Source organism: Sebastes fasciatus, chromosome 1 (assembly GCF_043250625.1).
Source record: "Sebastes fasciatus isolate fSebFas1 chromosome 1, fSebFas1.pri, whole genome shotgun sequence".
NCBI lineage: Eukaryota > Metazoa > Chordata > Actinopteri > Perciformes > Sebastidae > Sebastes > Sebastes fasciatus.
Window position 1 is genome coordinate 35,239,711 of NC_133795.1, and position 15,597 is coordinate 35,255,307.

The 15,597-nt window shown below is 37.1% G+C and overlaps 1 protein-coding gene across 1 annotated transcript; it reads left to right on the plus strand.

The window, feature by feature from the left end:
- The first annotated feature begins 5,783 nt into the window (after positions 1-5,783).
- synprb (synaptoporin b) lies at positions 5,784-11,476 on the plus strand. The gene is made up of 5 exons (XM_074645861.1): positions 5,784-5,912; positions 6,338-6,462; positions 9,301-9,499; positions 9,658-9,849; positions 9,927-11,476. Exons 1-5 carry the CDS (start codon positions 5,889-5,891, stop codon positions 10,257-10,259), a joined length of 873 nt encoding a protein of 290 aa, XP_074501962.1. The 5' UTR covers positions 5,784-5,888; the 3' UTR covers positions 10,260-11,476.
- The last annotated feature ends 4,121 nt before the right edge of the window (positions 11,477-15,597 follow it).

Here is a 15,597-nt window from a genome sequence, read left to right on the forward strand (position 1 = left end):
CGGTGCTTGGTATTTCCTCAACTGATCTCAACATGGCTGCTGGGTCACAAACTTTCTCATTTTACAGCTAAACAGTACACTACAAGATGTTTCTGAAAACATTTGAGGAGAGAAATAGGCATTACAGTAACAGAATATTGATTCATATTTGATCAGCGCTGCCTAGTTTGACCGTTTGATCGGAGTTCGCAAGTGATTGACAGCTGCTCAGAGACAGCAGACTCCAGCTCGGCTCTGATTGGTTGTTTTCCTCTGGTCTGTGAAATCTTGCGGATGCCATTAGGAGCACCAGAGGACACCGGAGTACACCGGAGGACATGGAGGCACGTGATTTTTTCCGATAGTGACCATTTTATACAAATAACTTCATAACTTTAAATCATATTTGCTCCATTTCTACCCACTGCTGCTTTAATGTTGGATTGTATGTGCAAATGGAGATAATGTAGTCCTGGAACTACAAAAATCAAACTATTTCTTAGACCAAATTGGACAGAGGGGTTTTCATGTCTTCACCTGTTCTCTGCATCAACCTATTTTTACCCCCATGTTAATGTTCCTCTAGTCTGTACAAAATAAGTCTTAAAATACTCATCATGACTTCTGCGTTTACGCTCCAGCATCGGGTATCTATCACGTTCAGAATTTAATACTAAACGCTGTCTGGCGTCTGGCTGCCTTTCAAATCCTTTCACCTCATATGAACCAAAAAGCAGCCAGTGATCCTTTGGCACCGACTTCTTCTGGCTGTTTTTCAGCGCAGACTGAAAATGTCATCAGTCATTTTGCCATTAACATCAAAAGGCCGCCTGAGGGAATTAGTCAATCAAAGTCACTCCCTCTTTTTAGATAACTTCTCAAGACACACTTCTAATGACTTTTTAAAGTCATTGTTATTCATGTTTTTAATCCTGAATCGGCTGTTACACCCCTGTGGTTGTGTTACTTTCCTGATCCCAATGGCCCATTTACTCCTATATATATTTCCAAGTAATTCATAAAGTATATTAAGATATTTTTAAGATGCAGTCTTGTCAATGTCAAACCTACAACAGCTTGAAATCAAACTCTAAATGATGTTTCTAAGATTACTCATAACCTACATGTGTGAGGAACAGTCAGGAGAATAGAGCCCTGTGACACACAGCAATAATAACAGAGCAGCTGTTATATTGCACAGCCAAATGACTTCAATAAACCAGCGTGTTATACTGTAGACTGGCATTTATGTGATGTGATGTCTTACTTTCCATTCTTTTAGTTTTTTTAACTTCTTCTATTTATCCTGTTATTTTTTGTGTATGTTTTTTAATAACTGCTGTTATCCTGTATTACTACCTCCATTGTGTCTTTGAGTATGTGCTTTTCTTAAAAGTACTCTGTAAATCATTTTAAAGTACCATAATGTGTGATTCAGTGGTGTGGTGATAACTGAGGGTGACTGCAGTACACTTTAGATTAATGTGAGCAAATGAATGGAAACAAAAATCCAGTAAAAGAAAAAAGTTGAAGAAGTTGCCATTTTATCAATTAAAACTATTCCCAATAAATGTTTGTCATTAAGAGCCCCTCTCTTATAAAAAGGCCAATCTTAATATTTATTATCACTGAACACAGAGAGAAGATTAATTATGTTATGGTGCACAAAATCAGATCAGTCTGAGGTATTTCTTGATATACTTTATGTCTAAAATAAGTCTATATGTCTAAAATCCAGGTTGCAGTTAATTACATTATTAACCTGTGTGCCTCACTAGGGACATTTTGGGCTTTTTAATTTCTAATGTTTTGATTGCTTTTATAATGTGCTCAAGTGACAAGTGATGATGTGGAGGTTGAACAAGTAGTTTTGAAAATTTCAATTCTGATCTGAGAAATGTACCAAAGAGCAGCCAATAAAATAGTAATAACATTTTCAAAAATTGTGAATCACCGCAACCACGAGAGGTCCTTGAGCGTACAGTCATAAATGATATATATCTGGCTGATGGGTCTAGACACACACACACACACACACACACACACACACACACACACACACACACACACACACACACACACACACACACACACACACACACACACACACACACACATACACACACACACACACACACATGCACACAGAGGCTCATGATTTCTCTGGAGTTAGCTGAGGAGCTCTTTGAAATAGAATGCATGTGGAGGTTGAACAATTTTTGCTTTATAATTTTTTGAGCATTTTGGCATTTTTTTTCTTTCTAATTTTTGAAGTTCAACCTCAGCTCCTATACGTTTATAATAAACTGTGTAGCCAAAATAGAGACACTCAGACACTTAAGGACATACATGTCCCCATTTCTGATCCCATAGCCATTACAGCAAAACATCATACAGACTATTATATCAGGCTTTCAATCCAGAGCCCTCACTTTAAAAGTTTACTATTTTCCACCAGATTGAGCCATTTTCTCATGTTTGTCCTATATGGGGTAAGTGCATCCTATTGTCCTGGTTTCCTGCACACAAAAAATAAAAATGCTGATCACTGACATATCCCAGACCCTCTAGTATTTAGTATACAGAAAGATAATTACATTGTGTTTGTTTTTTTCCAAGTCAAAACAGTGGCATTATGTAAAATAAACTGGCATACAAAGGGTTAAAATTCTGAAATGAATGAATATTTGGTCGTTATGATCAGGACTGATGTTGGTTAAAACAATTTAACTAAGTGAAAGTGGAAAATAATATTATTGTATAGTATTTTTATAATAGTTGAAGGGGACATTTTTCTCCTCTAAGGTAAGTGGGAGTTTTTTGTTGTTTATAAATCTGATACTGCTCAAAAAAATCAAAATTAATCAAAATCAATGTTGATGCTAATAATTGACATATCCCAGACTGGAAAATAGTTATGATCAGCACTGAAATTGGTTAAAATATTTGATTCGTTGAAAGTGGAAAATAATATTAATATATGATTTTATGACATTTCTTTTTTAAAACAGACATTTTTGTCCTCTAAGATGAACAGGGCATCTTTTTTAAAGTGAGGCCCGAGGGATAATTTCCCCTCAGCGATGTGCACAACCCTAAATTCATTCAATAAAAATAAATCTGTACTACAGACTTGTCACCAAAAGAGGTCAGCAGAACCCTTTTTATTACAGTGTAAATAGCCCAATCATCAGTGGATCATTAGGAAAGAAAATGTAATTCAAGTATCCAGGATGATTAAATACAATAATCAACAGAACAATTGTTTATTTTATTTTATCACTTTGATATATTACTATTTCAATCAAAATATTATGTGTTGATTTGTAGAAGAGAAATCATGATATTAGCTGTATTGTGTTTATATATTTGCTGCAGGGCCGGCCAAAGAATGATCTCAAAACCATGTCCTCGATTACCTTCCTATAATATTCTACCACAAGTTTTGCAAACTTTGAAACACTATAAACACTGATTAATCATCGGACCTTGATGAGTCTCAAGTATGTTTTTTTCTGTTCTTATAGAATCAGCTAATGTGCATATCGTATGAGGCATAGTTCAGTTAGAGCGTGTCTTTAAAGCTGACGTCGGTAACTTTGAGAAAATATGATAAAATAAAGTTATTTTTATAAAACGGTCACTATATACAGTAGTGCATGAGACAGGTAATACGAAATAGAATCATGTGCCTGTTTGTCCTCCTGAGAGGGAGATTTCAATGTGCCGATGAAAAACAACCAATCAGAGCCGAGTAGTCTCTACGGCAGCTGTCAATCACTGCTGACAAAGCTCGCAAACTCCGATCAATCTAGGCAGCGCTGATCAAATATGGATCAATATTCTGTTACTGTAATGCCTATTTCTCTCCTCAAATCTTTTCAGAAACATCTTATAGTGTACTGTTTAGCTGTAAAATTGGAAAGTTTGCTCCGGCTGATGGGCGGTGCTTGTTTTTAGCTTGACAGTTTTCAATATGGCGCCCGGGTCACAAACTACTGTCAATATAACCAGGTGTCACTCCCAGCTCGTCAAATACAGCTGTCTGGGCAGCGCCCCTCGGTTTCGGAATACGACGCACGGAGGCACCCTTTAGCGACTGTATGTGACCAACCAGGCTTTCAACGAACTCCAAGGTAAACCCACCCGCGGCGTTATTTGACGGTCAGAGCGAGTGACGTAGTATAAATATCGTGAGAGTCCGCTAAGGGAGGACGGGAGGAGAGGTGTATGGGTCAAACAAACACAAGACTTTCAACCAGGAGACCAGTGTTCCTTCCTATCCCATGTGAAACTAAAACTAACGTTGACTTACTTTGTCATAGTCAGTTGTTAGTCACGTGACTCATCGGTATCGTCAGTTCCGTGAGTCACGTGAGATGTTAGTCAGTGAGGTTAATGTCAGCCACGACTACCTAAGTGGTTGTGTTACCTAAACCTAACTTCCTGTGAAAACGGAAGTTTATTTTTGAAAGGACACTATGCACGTCCCTGGTCCATCCAAAAGTAACGCAAGAGAGGTGCCCCGCACGTCGAGGGACAAAGCGGCGGTATATGACGATTTGCGAGAGAGAATGTGTTGTCAATACACTTCAGTTACCATGGCAACACTGGTTTTGGGGAGGAAATAGCTTAGTGTAATGTATATCCCAATAAATTCAATTAATCACCTAACATTATCACAGACCCACACATGATTTCAGAAAGAAGGAGAAACTCCTTAATTCAAATAATTCTATAATAATATTATTGTTTTCCCACTGAAATCTTCAGAAAAAAAACAAAAAACATCAGTTGATTCTCTTTTATTGGGATTGGGATGACAAGTACCCCTATGATGAAAAATCTACAAAATTCAATTAGTTTTAAATTATACAATCTGGCACTGTAACACAAGTTCAAAGGTTGTTTTAAGGTCAACTCTGTTAGGCCACTACTGAAGTTTAAGTCCAGGAAAATAGCTGCTATGCTGAAATCCTTGTTGTTTGGGCTGCAACTAACAATTATTTTTGTAATTAATTAATCTGCCAATTATTTTCTAGAGTAATTGATTCATCATTTGATCAATAAAATTTCAGAAAATAGTGAAAAATGGCCATTCCAGTTTCCCAAAGTCCAAGGTGATGTCTTTAGATGTCTTGTTTTCTCAGTCTAAAGATATTCAGTTTAATATGATATAAAACAGAGAAAAGCTCCAGATTTGATAGGCTGAAAACAGCATTTTCTGCCATTTTTGTATGAGAAAAAAAAACTTAAACGATTAATAGATTACCAAATTTATAGAGATTAATTTTCTGTCGATCGACCAATCGATTAGTCGACTAATCATTGCAGCTAGTTGCTGCCCTGTGCAACCATGTATCTCAGTTCATGTAAACAGACCTGTTTTGATCTTTTTGACCGTGCGTTCTTCAGATAATCCAATGGGTTTTTAAATAGCTTATATCATTTAAGAAGTATTTTTTTCAGTCCATAAAGGAACACCTAATCCTTCGGTTTATGTGAACAATTCCAAACCACTAAATTTGGAGATACATAGTTTTCATTGCAGCGACGACATGCTGCAGCAGATATTTCTATTTGTTTCATGTTCTGATGAAGCCTTATTTAGAAAAAATATCTTTTGAGAGTAACAGTCCTTCTGGTCTGACAACAACAAGTAAACAACCTATTAATACACATTCACCAGGTATTTACAAGTTATTCAAGTGTTTGTGAACAAACTGTAGAGGTACAGTAAAATCTCAGACTCCTCCTTGGGGGAATAAATCTCCTGTCAGCCCTCCCCTCCTCTGGAAGAGTCGCCGGCTGCTCTCTTGTTTCTTGTCTTACATCAGTGGCGTTTCAACCCTGATGACAACAGCTGTCGACACTGTGTGGAGTTGGACTTGAGATCTGTAATTTTTTAAATGTGTATGGTTATATTTGCTCCGGTAAGTTTCATTCCTCTAGTCTGGTCATTTCTATATGTTGTTTGTAATGATTTCTGCTTCTATTCGCTGCATATTACATTGTATAAATTACAATATCAAGTGTGACCTTGATGTTTTGATTTGCTTGATTGGTGAAATATCTATCAGGTTTTATTGATGCCACATGTGCCACATAGTTAAAAGTAAAGAACTGTGCTGCTGTGGCCACCCTCCAGCTCACAGTGAGCAGCTCTGTCAGTTGTCTTCCGACCTTTAAATTATTCAGGTTTTGTTTCCAAACCAATTATAAATCTTAACAAACAGTCCAGTAATGATTTGATGTGAATACATTATGCATTAAGCTGCAACCATAAACCTGATATTGGATCAATCAATTGTATTAATTATCAACAGATTGTGATCTTTTAATTTGTTTGTTTTCCTAGATTTTTGCCATCTGCGCTTTTGCAACATGTGGAGGATACTATGGTCACCTCCAGGTTAAAGTGGACTGTGCAGACAGGTGGCAGAGCAACCAAAGCATCGACATTGATTTTGGCTATCCTTTCAGGTGAACTACTTGTTTGTGCATCCTTTGATATACATAAAGAACTAATATTAAGTGTTGTATAATTTGGTTTTCATGACATTAATCATTCAATCTTTGACAACTAACATTTTTTGATTTATATAATTTCAAAAATGTGATTTAATTGACAAAGAACGAAGAGTTTACAGGACACCCAATACAATGCTTTTGGACTAACCAGACATGACCAGACAATTATCTCTGCATATTTCAGGTGGTCAGCCAGAAAAATCAGAAAAAGAACTTAAAAGCTGCACAGCTGTAGTCCATCATGTGGAGTCAGGCTAAGCAGAGAGGAGCTGCTCTCTCTTAACGCTCGCCCAATTTAAAAACAAGAAGCTGGACAGCTGAGCAGTAGGAAGCCGGCCCAATTTAAGTCCAAAATGTTTCACTGCATCATTCGACCAAACTGTTACCTGGACTCCTGTCAGTCGAGACTTAACCTCGGGTGGGCTCTTGTGATGTTACAGCACTGGTGTCTTTCCTTGTCCCCGTTTCATGTTGACTCCTGAAGACCTGCATGCACTCAGGAGGACCGTCTGGGACTATGTCCGCTGTTGGAGGATGAGACAAAAGAGTTGTTATTGAAGAGTTGTTATAGACTCTATTTGTTATCCTTGTTGCTATTTTGAGTGAAGAAAGTACTCATTTAGAGCTACAGAGCTAAAATAGATTTTAATTTCAGTGTGCAAAGTGGAAATAAAATCCAATCACCCATGAATTAAATAAAATTGCAGTTGGATATTATTCATCAACTCCCCCCCCAAAAAAAAGTCAAGCCAAAATAAAATGATAATAACAGTAAAATATTAAGACATGTTTAAGTGAACGACTTCCACATATCTTAATATCTCGACTGAGAACGACTGGCCACCTTTAACATGTCATCTGGATGATGAATGTACGTGGATGTGAACTCTTGTGGTCTTGTGGTGCAGCAGTGCAGTGTATGGCCAAGCTGAACTGGTAATTAGTTGTCCAATTACAGCAACATCTCAGCTGACTTGACAGCGGTGTCGGTGTGTTAGTTCACTCTCGTGTAGAAACAGTAACCCAAATTGCTTCCAACAGAATTTTAGTATTTTTCAGCTCATTTGAAATGTAAAGAGGGCTTTCATGTTTTGAGTCCTTGGGAGGCAAGGGTCTAAATTACTTTTCTTTTTTTTGGGACTCAGCATCTGGACAAGAAAGATGTGTCTGTGTGATTTACACACTGATTGATAACAAGGCAATGACTAATGACTGAAATAGTTTTAGATACGCATGTCTGGTAATTTTCCTTAATTTTATAACAATGATAAAAGCAGCATAGTATTTTTTTTTTGCTTAATTTCCAACAAAAGGATGGGTCAGTGTGCTGCACCATGCTTTCATTAATTAGTTATTAAGCATGCACATTGAAAAAAACTGACCCAAACTGTAACTTTTTGTGTTGTAACTGTTGTAACTGTTGTATTGTTCATTTATATCAAGCAGATAAAAACTGTGGCCCGCCGTAACCCATGGTGACCGAACCCTCCCGATACCTACAATTAAGTTGTCACGGTGACACAGTAATTGAACTCACTTAGGTCATACAGTAAGCATTTATAAGACTACACGCACCAAATGCCTGAGAAATGAATGATTTATAAAACAAGATAAGATAGAGCTTTATTTATTCAAAATTAAATTATTGTGCAAATATAAATACAAAATAAATACACCATGGCAAAAATAAAAAAGGCAAAAATAAATATATAAACACTTCTTTTTTTTTTTAAATGGTCAGGAACACCCTGCCATTGAATGTCATGATTAATCTTCATTTTTTTTTTAAATATCTAATTATTTTGACTGATACTGAAATTGCAATATTAGAGGGAGTGATCATCATTGTTCTCATTTTCATTGAAAAACATATTAAAATGATTATGGTGTGATTTTAGAGACAATCTTAAGTCCATAGAATATGATGTGTAGGCCAGGACATCGCTGCAACACTACAATATTTCATTTAAAAAGGTATTTTGACACACATTTCACCTTTAGCAAATATTGCTCCTCCTGTAATTTGAAAATTGCAGTATAGGCCATATTGAAATTTGATAAAATGTTGATTAATTGTGCTGCCCTAGTTTGGAAACTGTTTCACATTCCAGATGTGGCTTCCTTTAGTCACATAGAAAAGACAAGTTACAGAACTACTTTTGTTCACTGGCAACTTCTTTATAAATCTTGTAGAATTCGTCCCTTTGTATGCAACAACAAATAAAAGTTTCTCAGCTTCATAGTTATGGTTTTTACAATGGTGTATTTTGGTCATGGTAGGTAAAAAAAAAAAAAAAAAGATTTACAGAGCTGGGGGAGGGGGTTTTAATCTGAGAAAAATAGTCAGAATTTCCGTAAATTTCTGAAAAAGAAACTTGGATATTCTCTGAGATTAAAGTGGCAAATTCATGAGAGAAAAAAACTCACAAATTTGCGAGATTATAAAGTCGTAAATTTACGAGAATTTGCCACTTTAATGTCAGAGAATATCCAAGATTTTTTCTCATATACAACTTTTTCCAGTTTTTTTCTGGAATATTACCTCCATCAGCTCTGTATTTTTTTTATTTTTTTTTACCTACAATGGCCAAATACAAAGTCGTAGTTTTTTTAGCTTGAATCTTCCTTTTTTAGCCAAAAAGTTAGCTACGAAAATTCTCTCAGATTGCCAGTGAACAATGGGCGGCTAAAGTGACGCGTTTCCGACAGACTGAAACTCCTCACATGCCAGTTTGAAATAGCAACCTGTTTTTCTCCATTCACTTTAATCCTCCTCTTTCTGTCTTGTAGATTACAGGAAGTGCATTTCAGGGCTCCGCTGTGTGAGGGAAAGAGGGAAGAGGTTATTTTCCTGGATGGTGACTTCTCCTCAGCTGCTCAGTTTTTCGTGACCGTGGGTGTTTTTGCTTTCCTGTACTCTCTGCTGGCAACCATCGTCTATGTCTTCTACCAGAACAAGTACCTGCAGAACAACAGAGGCCCGCTTCTGGTCAGTGGGTTTATACCTTCAACAAACATTCCTCTAATGTCCACACCTGAATTAGACACAATATAGTGTGATCATGTTTGTATGGCATGAAAGATGTTAAACTGACTATTTTGTTCCATGTTTTTCTACGTTCTTTCTACTCTTTCTCTCCTGAGCAGGATTTTGTTGTTACAATCCTCTTCTCCTTCATGTGGCTGGTCAGCAGTTGCTGTTGGGTCAAATCTCTTTCTGATATCAAGACGGCCACAAACCCAACACGAGTGCTTCTGCTCATCGCAGCCTGCAGAGCTCAGGAGAACAGATGTACGGCCACCCAGGAGCCTCTCTGGTCACGACTCAATACATCTGCGGTAGGTGTTCAGTCAACACTGAAACATGAACCTGGATAAAACAAGCCACTCACTCCCGTCCCTTCTTCTGTCTCCAGGTTTTTGGTTTCGTAAACGTCGTAGTCTGGGTTGGAAACATTTGGTTCGTCTTCAAAGAGACAGGCTGGTACAAGACGGGTCAGAGATATCCGACCAGGAGTGCTTCTGGGAAACGCACCAGTGAAATGCGACAGCGGCTATACAGCGAGAGCAGCTTCGAGCAGCCGGAGGAGGGTTTCGGTCCACGGCCCTCCAGACAAGACAGTTTCAATCTGCAGGTCAACAGACCAGGTAGCTTTAACCAGTCACAAGTAAGCCTGAGCTTACCGCACGCATATCTCGGCAAACCGGTAGTTCCTCAAGGCCCGATGATATTTGTCAACGAGATGTGATTTTGCGTTTGGTATAGTGCTGTACATGGTGAACGAGATGGGAACATGATTGTTAACTTCAGATCAGATGAAAACACTGGTAGCATCTCTTTGGCATATGGTGTTGATAACGCACTGTGTGCGTGTGTTTGGCCTGTAGGCATTTTCAGTATGTAAACATGATATATATCAGCGTCTTCAGTGAAGTGTCATGGCGCTCATAGTGAAACAGGTTATTCGATATTGAGCTGAGAGAGTATATTCGATGATAAGTGATGATTATCTCCATTCTAATGGAATAACCTCCCTGTGGACATCAGACAGTCTTATTCTGTCTCTCCCCTCCTACCCCATTCAAAATAAAAGCCCCATATGGTGACTATGTCTTAACAGGAAGCTCAGGATGTGGCTTGTTTTTCAAAATAAAAGCCCCCAACACTCACTGTATGTTAACAGGAAACTAGAGATTTTCAAAATTAAAGCCCCAGAAGGTAACTGTATCTCATCAGGGAACTCAGGAGTTTGTTTTTTTTCAAAATAAAAGGCCCATAGAGCAACTGCATTTTAACAGGAAGCTCAGGATGTGGGATGTGCAGATAAACTGTCAAAATTACCATTATTATGGCTGTCAGAGTTAAAGCGACAACGCGTAAGCGCAAATTCTTTTTAAATCCACTAATTTCTTTAATGCATTAACACAACTTGGGATTTATAGGTTGTTGCGGGCTCAGTGTTAAAGCTAGAGTGAAGATACATACTGGTATCATATGAAACTAAAGAACCTGAGGAGTCCATTGGCACCAACCATGTCATACTAGCTTGTGGGATGTCCCTCCGAGGGATGCTAAATAACGCTCCAAAATTAGGCTAAATTTAGGCGAGGAAAAACTGGTGTGGCCATTTTCAAAGGGGTCCCTTGACCTCTGACCTCAAGATATGTGAACGAAAATGGGTTCTATGGGTACCCACGAGTCTCCCCTTTACAGACATGCCCACTTTATGATAATCACATGCAGATTTGGGCAAGTCATAGTCAAGTCAGCACACTGACACACTGACAGCTGTTGTTGCCTGTTGGGCTGCAGTTTTCCATGTTATGATGTGAGCATATTTTTATGCTAAATGTAGTACCTGTGAGGGTTTCTGGACAATATTTGTCATTGTTTTGTGTTGTTAACTGATTTCTAATTATAAATATATACATGCATTTGCATAAAGAATCATATTTGCCCACTCCCATGTTGATAAGAGTATTAAATACTTGACAAATCTCCCTTTAAGGTACATTTTAAACAGATACAAAATTTGTAATTAATTTGCGATTAACTATGGACAGTCATGCAATCAATCGCGATTAAATATTTCAATCAATTGACGGCCCTAATTATTATATTTTTGGTCAACTTGCTCCCCTTTGGAGCACCTTGTATGGTTGCTGTTAAGGACATGAATCACCACAAGGACAGAAATCATTACAAACCAGTATTAAAATATAATAATTATACTGGATCAATGGAAAATTTAATATTCACATAACATAAAACTACGGTAACCCGGTTGTTGCACCATAAAAACCACCAAATCACATATGTAGCTGGAGGGCACTGATATTCTGGCAGTGTACCTTTAACAGAGGCAGCCTAAAATAGAGCCTATAATACAACTTCTAACTTCAGCTCAGACAGCTTATTGTAACGTATATATATAGATTTAGAGATTATATTTACTATAAGTATGGTGTAATACAAAGTATTTGCAAGTATCCGTTAACTATGTTAAATAAAGGATTTACTCAAGGCAAAGTACTGTGGTAGAAACTTGGTCTGCAGACAAAACTACCCATGGTGGTGTACCTTAATTCTATTAACTATATGGAAGATATTGATGATTTTACAAGCTAATAGTTTTTGAGCTCAGACATATTTTCCTGTGTCTCTGTGTGAATTTCTTATTTATCGTGACCACTTTTTTAAATGTTTTTAACATTATATGACAATATGTTACTCCGAATCCCTAGAAAGCCATCAAAATAAAATTTAAATAAAAGGTATAAATGGCCAGTGATGTAGTTGTTTTAGCATGGCGCTAGGACTTACATGGTATTGATATTGAACTAATTTCACTTGTTGTTTTTTTTGTTTTTGTCATACCTTTAAATTTTCCCCTATAAATGGAAAAAAATATATCTTTGTTTGTCATTATACATTCTATTATACATATTACACATTTTGCCTAATACTATATTTGACAGAAAAAAATGTGCAGTATCAGTATCAGTTCAGAAATATATCTAATCAATGTGCTAGAGTTCCTTCTATAGATATTAAATGTTTGATTTTAACATTTATTCCTTTTGACATTACTTATGGATTTCCTGATATTATAATCAACGTGGCACACCAGTGTCTTTGAATGTCCTCTCTTTTTTTAATGAATGTTGATTTCAAATGGATAATAAGTATTGTTTCAGTGGAGCTTTGAATATTTTATTATTTTTTAATTATTTTGTGTGTATTTCTGTGTAAATACATATATTCACATTTTATTATACTCTTGTCAAGGCTGAAGAAATCTCTTCTAAAACAATATGTTGCGTACTAAAAAAACTAAGACGTGTATGTGGAGCATGTTGAAGTGCTCGTGTTGCACTCGCACAGTCCTCTGCACTATACTGATCATTAAAACTATAATTTCATACAGGAAGATGATGTCTATATAATTCATAGCATACAGTTCAAAACGTGCGGAGTAACTTGAATGTGTGCTTCCAGATATATTAAGCGTATAAATTCATGTCAGTTATTCAGTTTAATCCGTTGTTTTACTTGAAGTGTGTCTGAAGTGTTGCTCTGCATGCTTTTTCAGTGATACTCATGTTTTTCAGTAGCTGATATCAAAGTGTGCGTATCCACTGTGGAGCTGTTGTTGCCATGGTTTTTCTTATATGGTGTCAGCCTCTTCATTTCCATGGAAAAGGGAACGGAGCAGAGGAGACTGAAAGTGAGGAAATACTGAAAAATAAATGTGGTAAACCGATATAGGGAATCAGTAATGAGTATTGACTTTTACTTAGACACCAGCGTAGACATTAAAGCATGTTTCACACTGTGTATCAGGATTATCTCAACTGCAAAGGCTGAAGGGATAATCCCTCAGGGTGTCTGTTTCATCTTGTCTAAGACAATTAACATAATACCTGCTAATACCCAAAAGCTCTTGCCACTCTGCACCCTGTTGATGACAAAGATTTGGGTACGTGGATAAATTAATTTCATCGGTAAAGTATAGAAGTGCTGCTATTAAATTCAAGAGTTCACAAGACGTGAATTAATTATTTTATTTTGAAAATCTACGACTGAGTGGTGGCCACAAATCATTGCTTTATTTAGGTCAATTATTTATGTTAAATGTCAGCAGGTTCCAACGATAAATATTTCTCATTGAATAAAAAACTGTGTTCATGACCCTTAGTGATGATGATCGTGAATAAAGTTTCTGTTTGTCAGTGATTTAAAGGGGCACTCCACCAATTTTATACATGGATTTTCAGTTTACCCATCATGCAAAGTATTGTACAGCCTGTGAAAACAGTTGTCATGTCAAAGGTTACAGATTATAAAACCCTCCGAGGGAGGAAAATTTGTGATTTTGGGCGACAGAAGTAAAATTTAGTTGACTTGAAAAGTTACAGTAGATTCAGTGACACATTTGTTTCGTTCTCTACGTCACCTGCTGTTGCTGTTTAAAAGCTTGAGCTGAATTTCTGTAGCAATCTGATATCAGACAATTGTGCTATTCTCTTAATCTGTAATAATCCGACTGATTTTCTCTGCATTTGTTCATTTTTCAACAAAGCTGGAAATGTCATGCCTTGAACTATTATATTGTTAAACATATTATTGCTATTATTGTTGGTGTATTTATTTGACATTACAAAAAGGAGGACATCGAATGGCACACTACTAAGAAAGTGTGAAGGGTAACACAATAAAGTCCAACACTTGTGATCCTTGATGTTTTATGTCAAGCTTACATTTGCAAGTTTCCCAAAAGCCATAATTTGACCTTCTTCATAAAATGATTGTAGTAATTGAGTCCCCAACAACCAACATATGAATACTGACATCTACAACTCTTATAAATATGAAAATATCATTGAGCTCATATATTATCTCAACAATAAAGCTTATTATCTGTTGCTTGCCTCAGTCAGCAGAGCTATAGTGTCTTCCTCACAGTGAACGTCAGCTTGGAAATATATCCAGTGCATACCCAAGTTTGTTATTAAGACCTCTGTATGCAGCTCCTCCCATCTGATCCGAGCAATTAGAACAAAGAGAGCCACTGCTTGGCTCAGCCGGCCCCCTGACAGAGACACTAAGCACATGCAGGTGTCCAGAGCAGCCTCTGAAGAAAATTACAGTGTATGTGCTCACAGCATGACAATTAGGGTCAGGTTATCAGCAGGAAATAAAGGGCTACATCATGAGATAGATGGACTATCGGGTATGGAAGAGAAGGGTGTATTTATATGTAATTAATCCCCTGTGAGCTGCAGCATGTTATATACATGCTGTGTGACATTTATCTTTGGTTATGTCTTTATTTCCCACCAGCAGCGCAGGATGCAGCAGTGGATTATATCTACAAATGGAGCACAATATGGAGCATTCTGTACAGACACCAGTACAGTGTACAGTGTACTGGTGACTGCAAAGACATGATTCACTTCTTTGCAGACACCTGCAGGGGGCGTCATCATCCTGTCTTATCATTTGAGAGCTCTCCAACAGACCAGTCAGCTTGTTTCAAATAATTTGAAATTGAAATAAGCTGTTGGTCACTTTACGTTAAACATATGAGCAGAAATTGTGTGTAATTTTCTACTTTCAAAATGTGGGCTTACATTATACTTGAAACCACACTGCAGATATGATGTTAGGGTTAATGTTAGGGTTAATGTTATGATGTCGGCCTCAAGGAGGTGGTATAGCATCACACCAGAAATGTAGCATACATGAGTTTGGCTCCAACAGATGTAGCATGATATATAGAGTTAATCATGTCTTTCTACGTGGACTACAGGAGTTTTTTTTCCCATTAAATTGTCGCCACACAAGTCTCCCTCCGTTACTTGTTCTCTTTAACTCAGAGATGAGAAAGAACATTAATCGTTAAAGCATTTTTAAACTAGAATCTCACCTGCAAGAGGGAGCATTTATTTCACATTTTAATGTTACAGTTAAAGCTGCAGTGGGTAGAATTGGAGCAAATATGATTAAAAAAAGTTTATTTTATAAAACGGTCACTATATCCTGACAGTTGTGCATGAGACAGGTAATTTAAAAAAAAAACATAT

What these genes read in the sequence shown, in the direction of transcription:
- synprb (XM_074645861.1), top strand. Translation starts at nt 5,889, where the DNA reads ATGTGTATGGTTATATTTGCTCCG. An exon ending in GATTTTGGCTATCCTTTCAG is followed by an intron (nt 6,463 to 9,300) that starts GTGAACTACTTG and finishes TCTGTCTTGTAG; the next exon opens with ATTACAGGAAGTGCATTTCA. An exon ending in CACGACTCAATACATCTGCG is followed by an intron (nt 9,850 to 9,926) that starts GTAGGTGTTCAG and finishes TTCTGTCTCCAG; the next exon opens with GTTTTTGGTTTCGTAAACGT.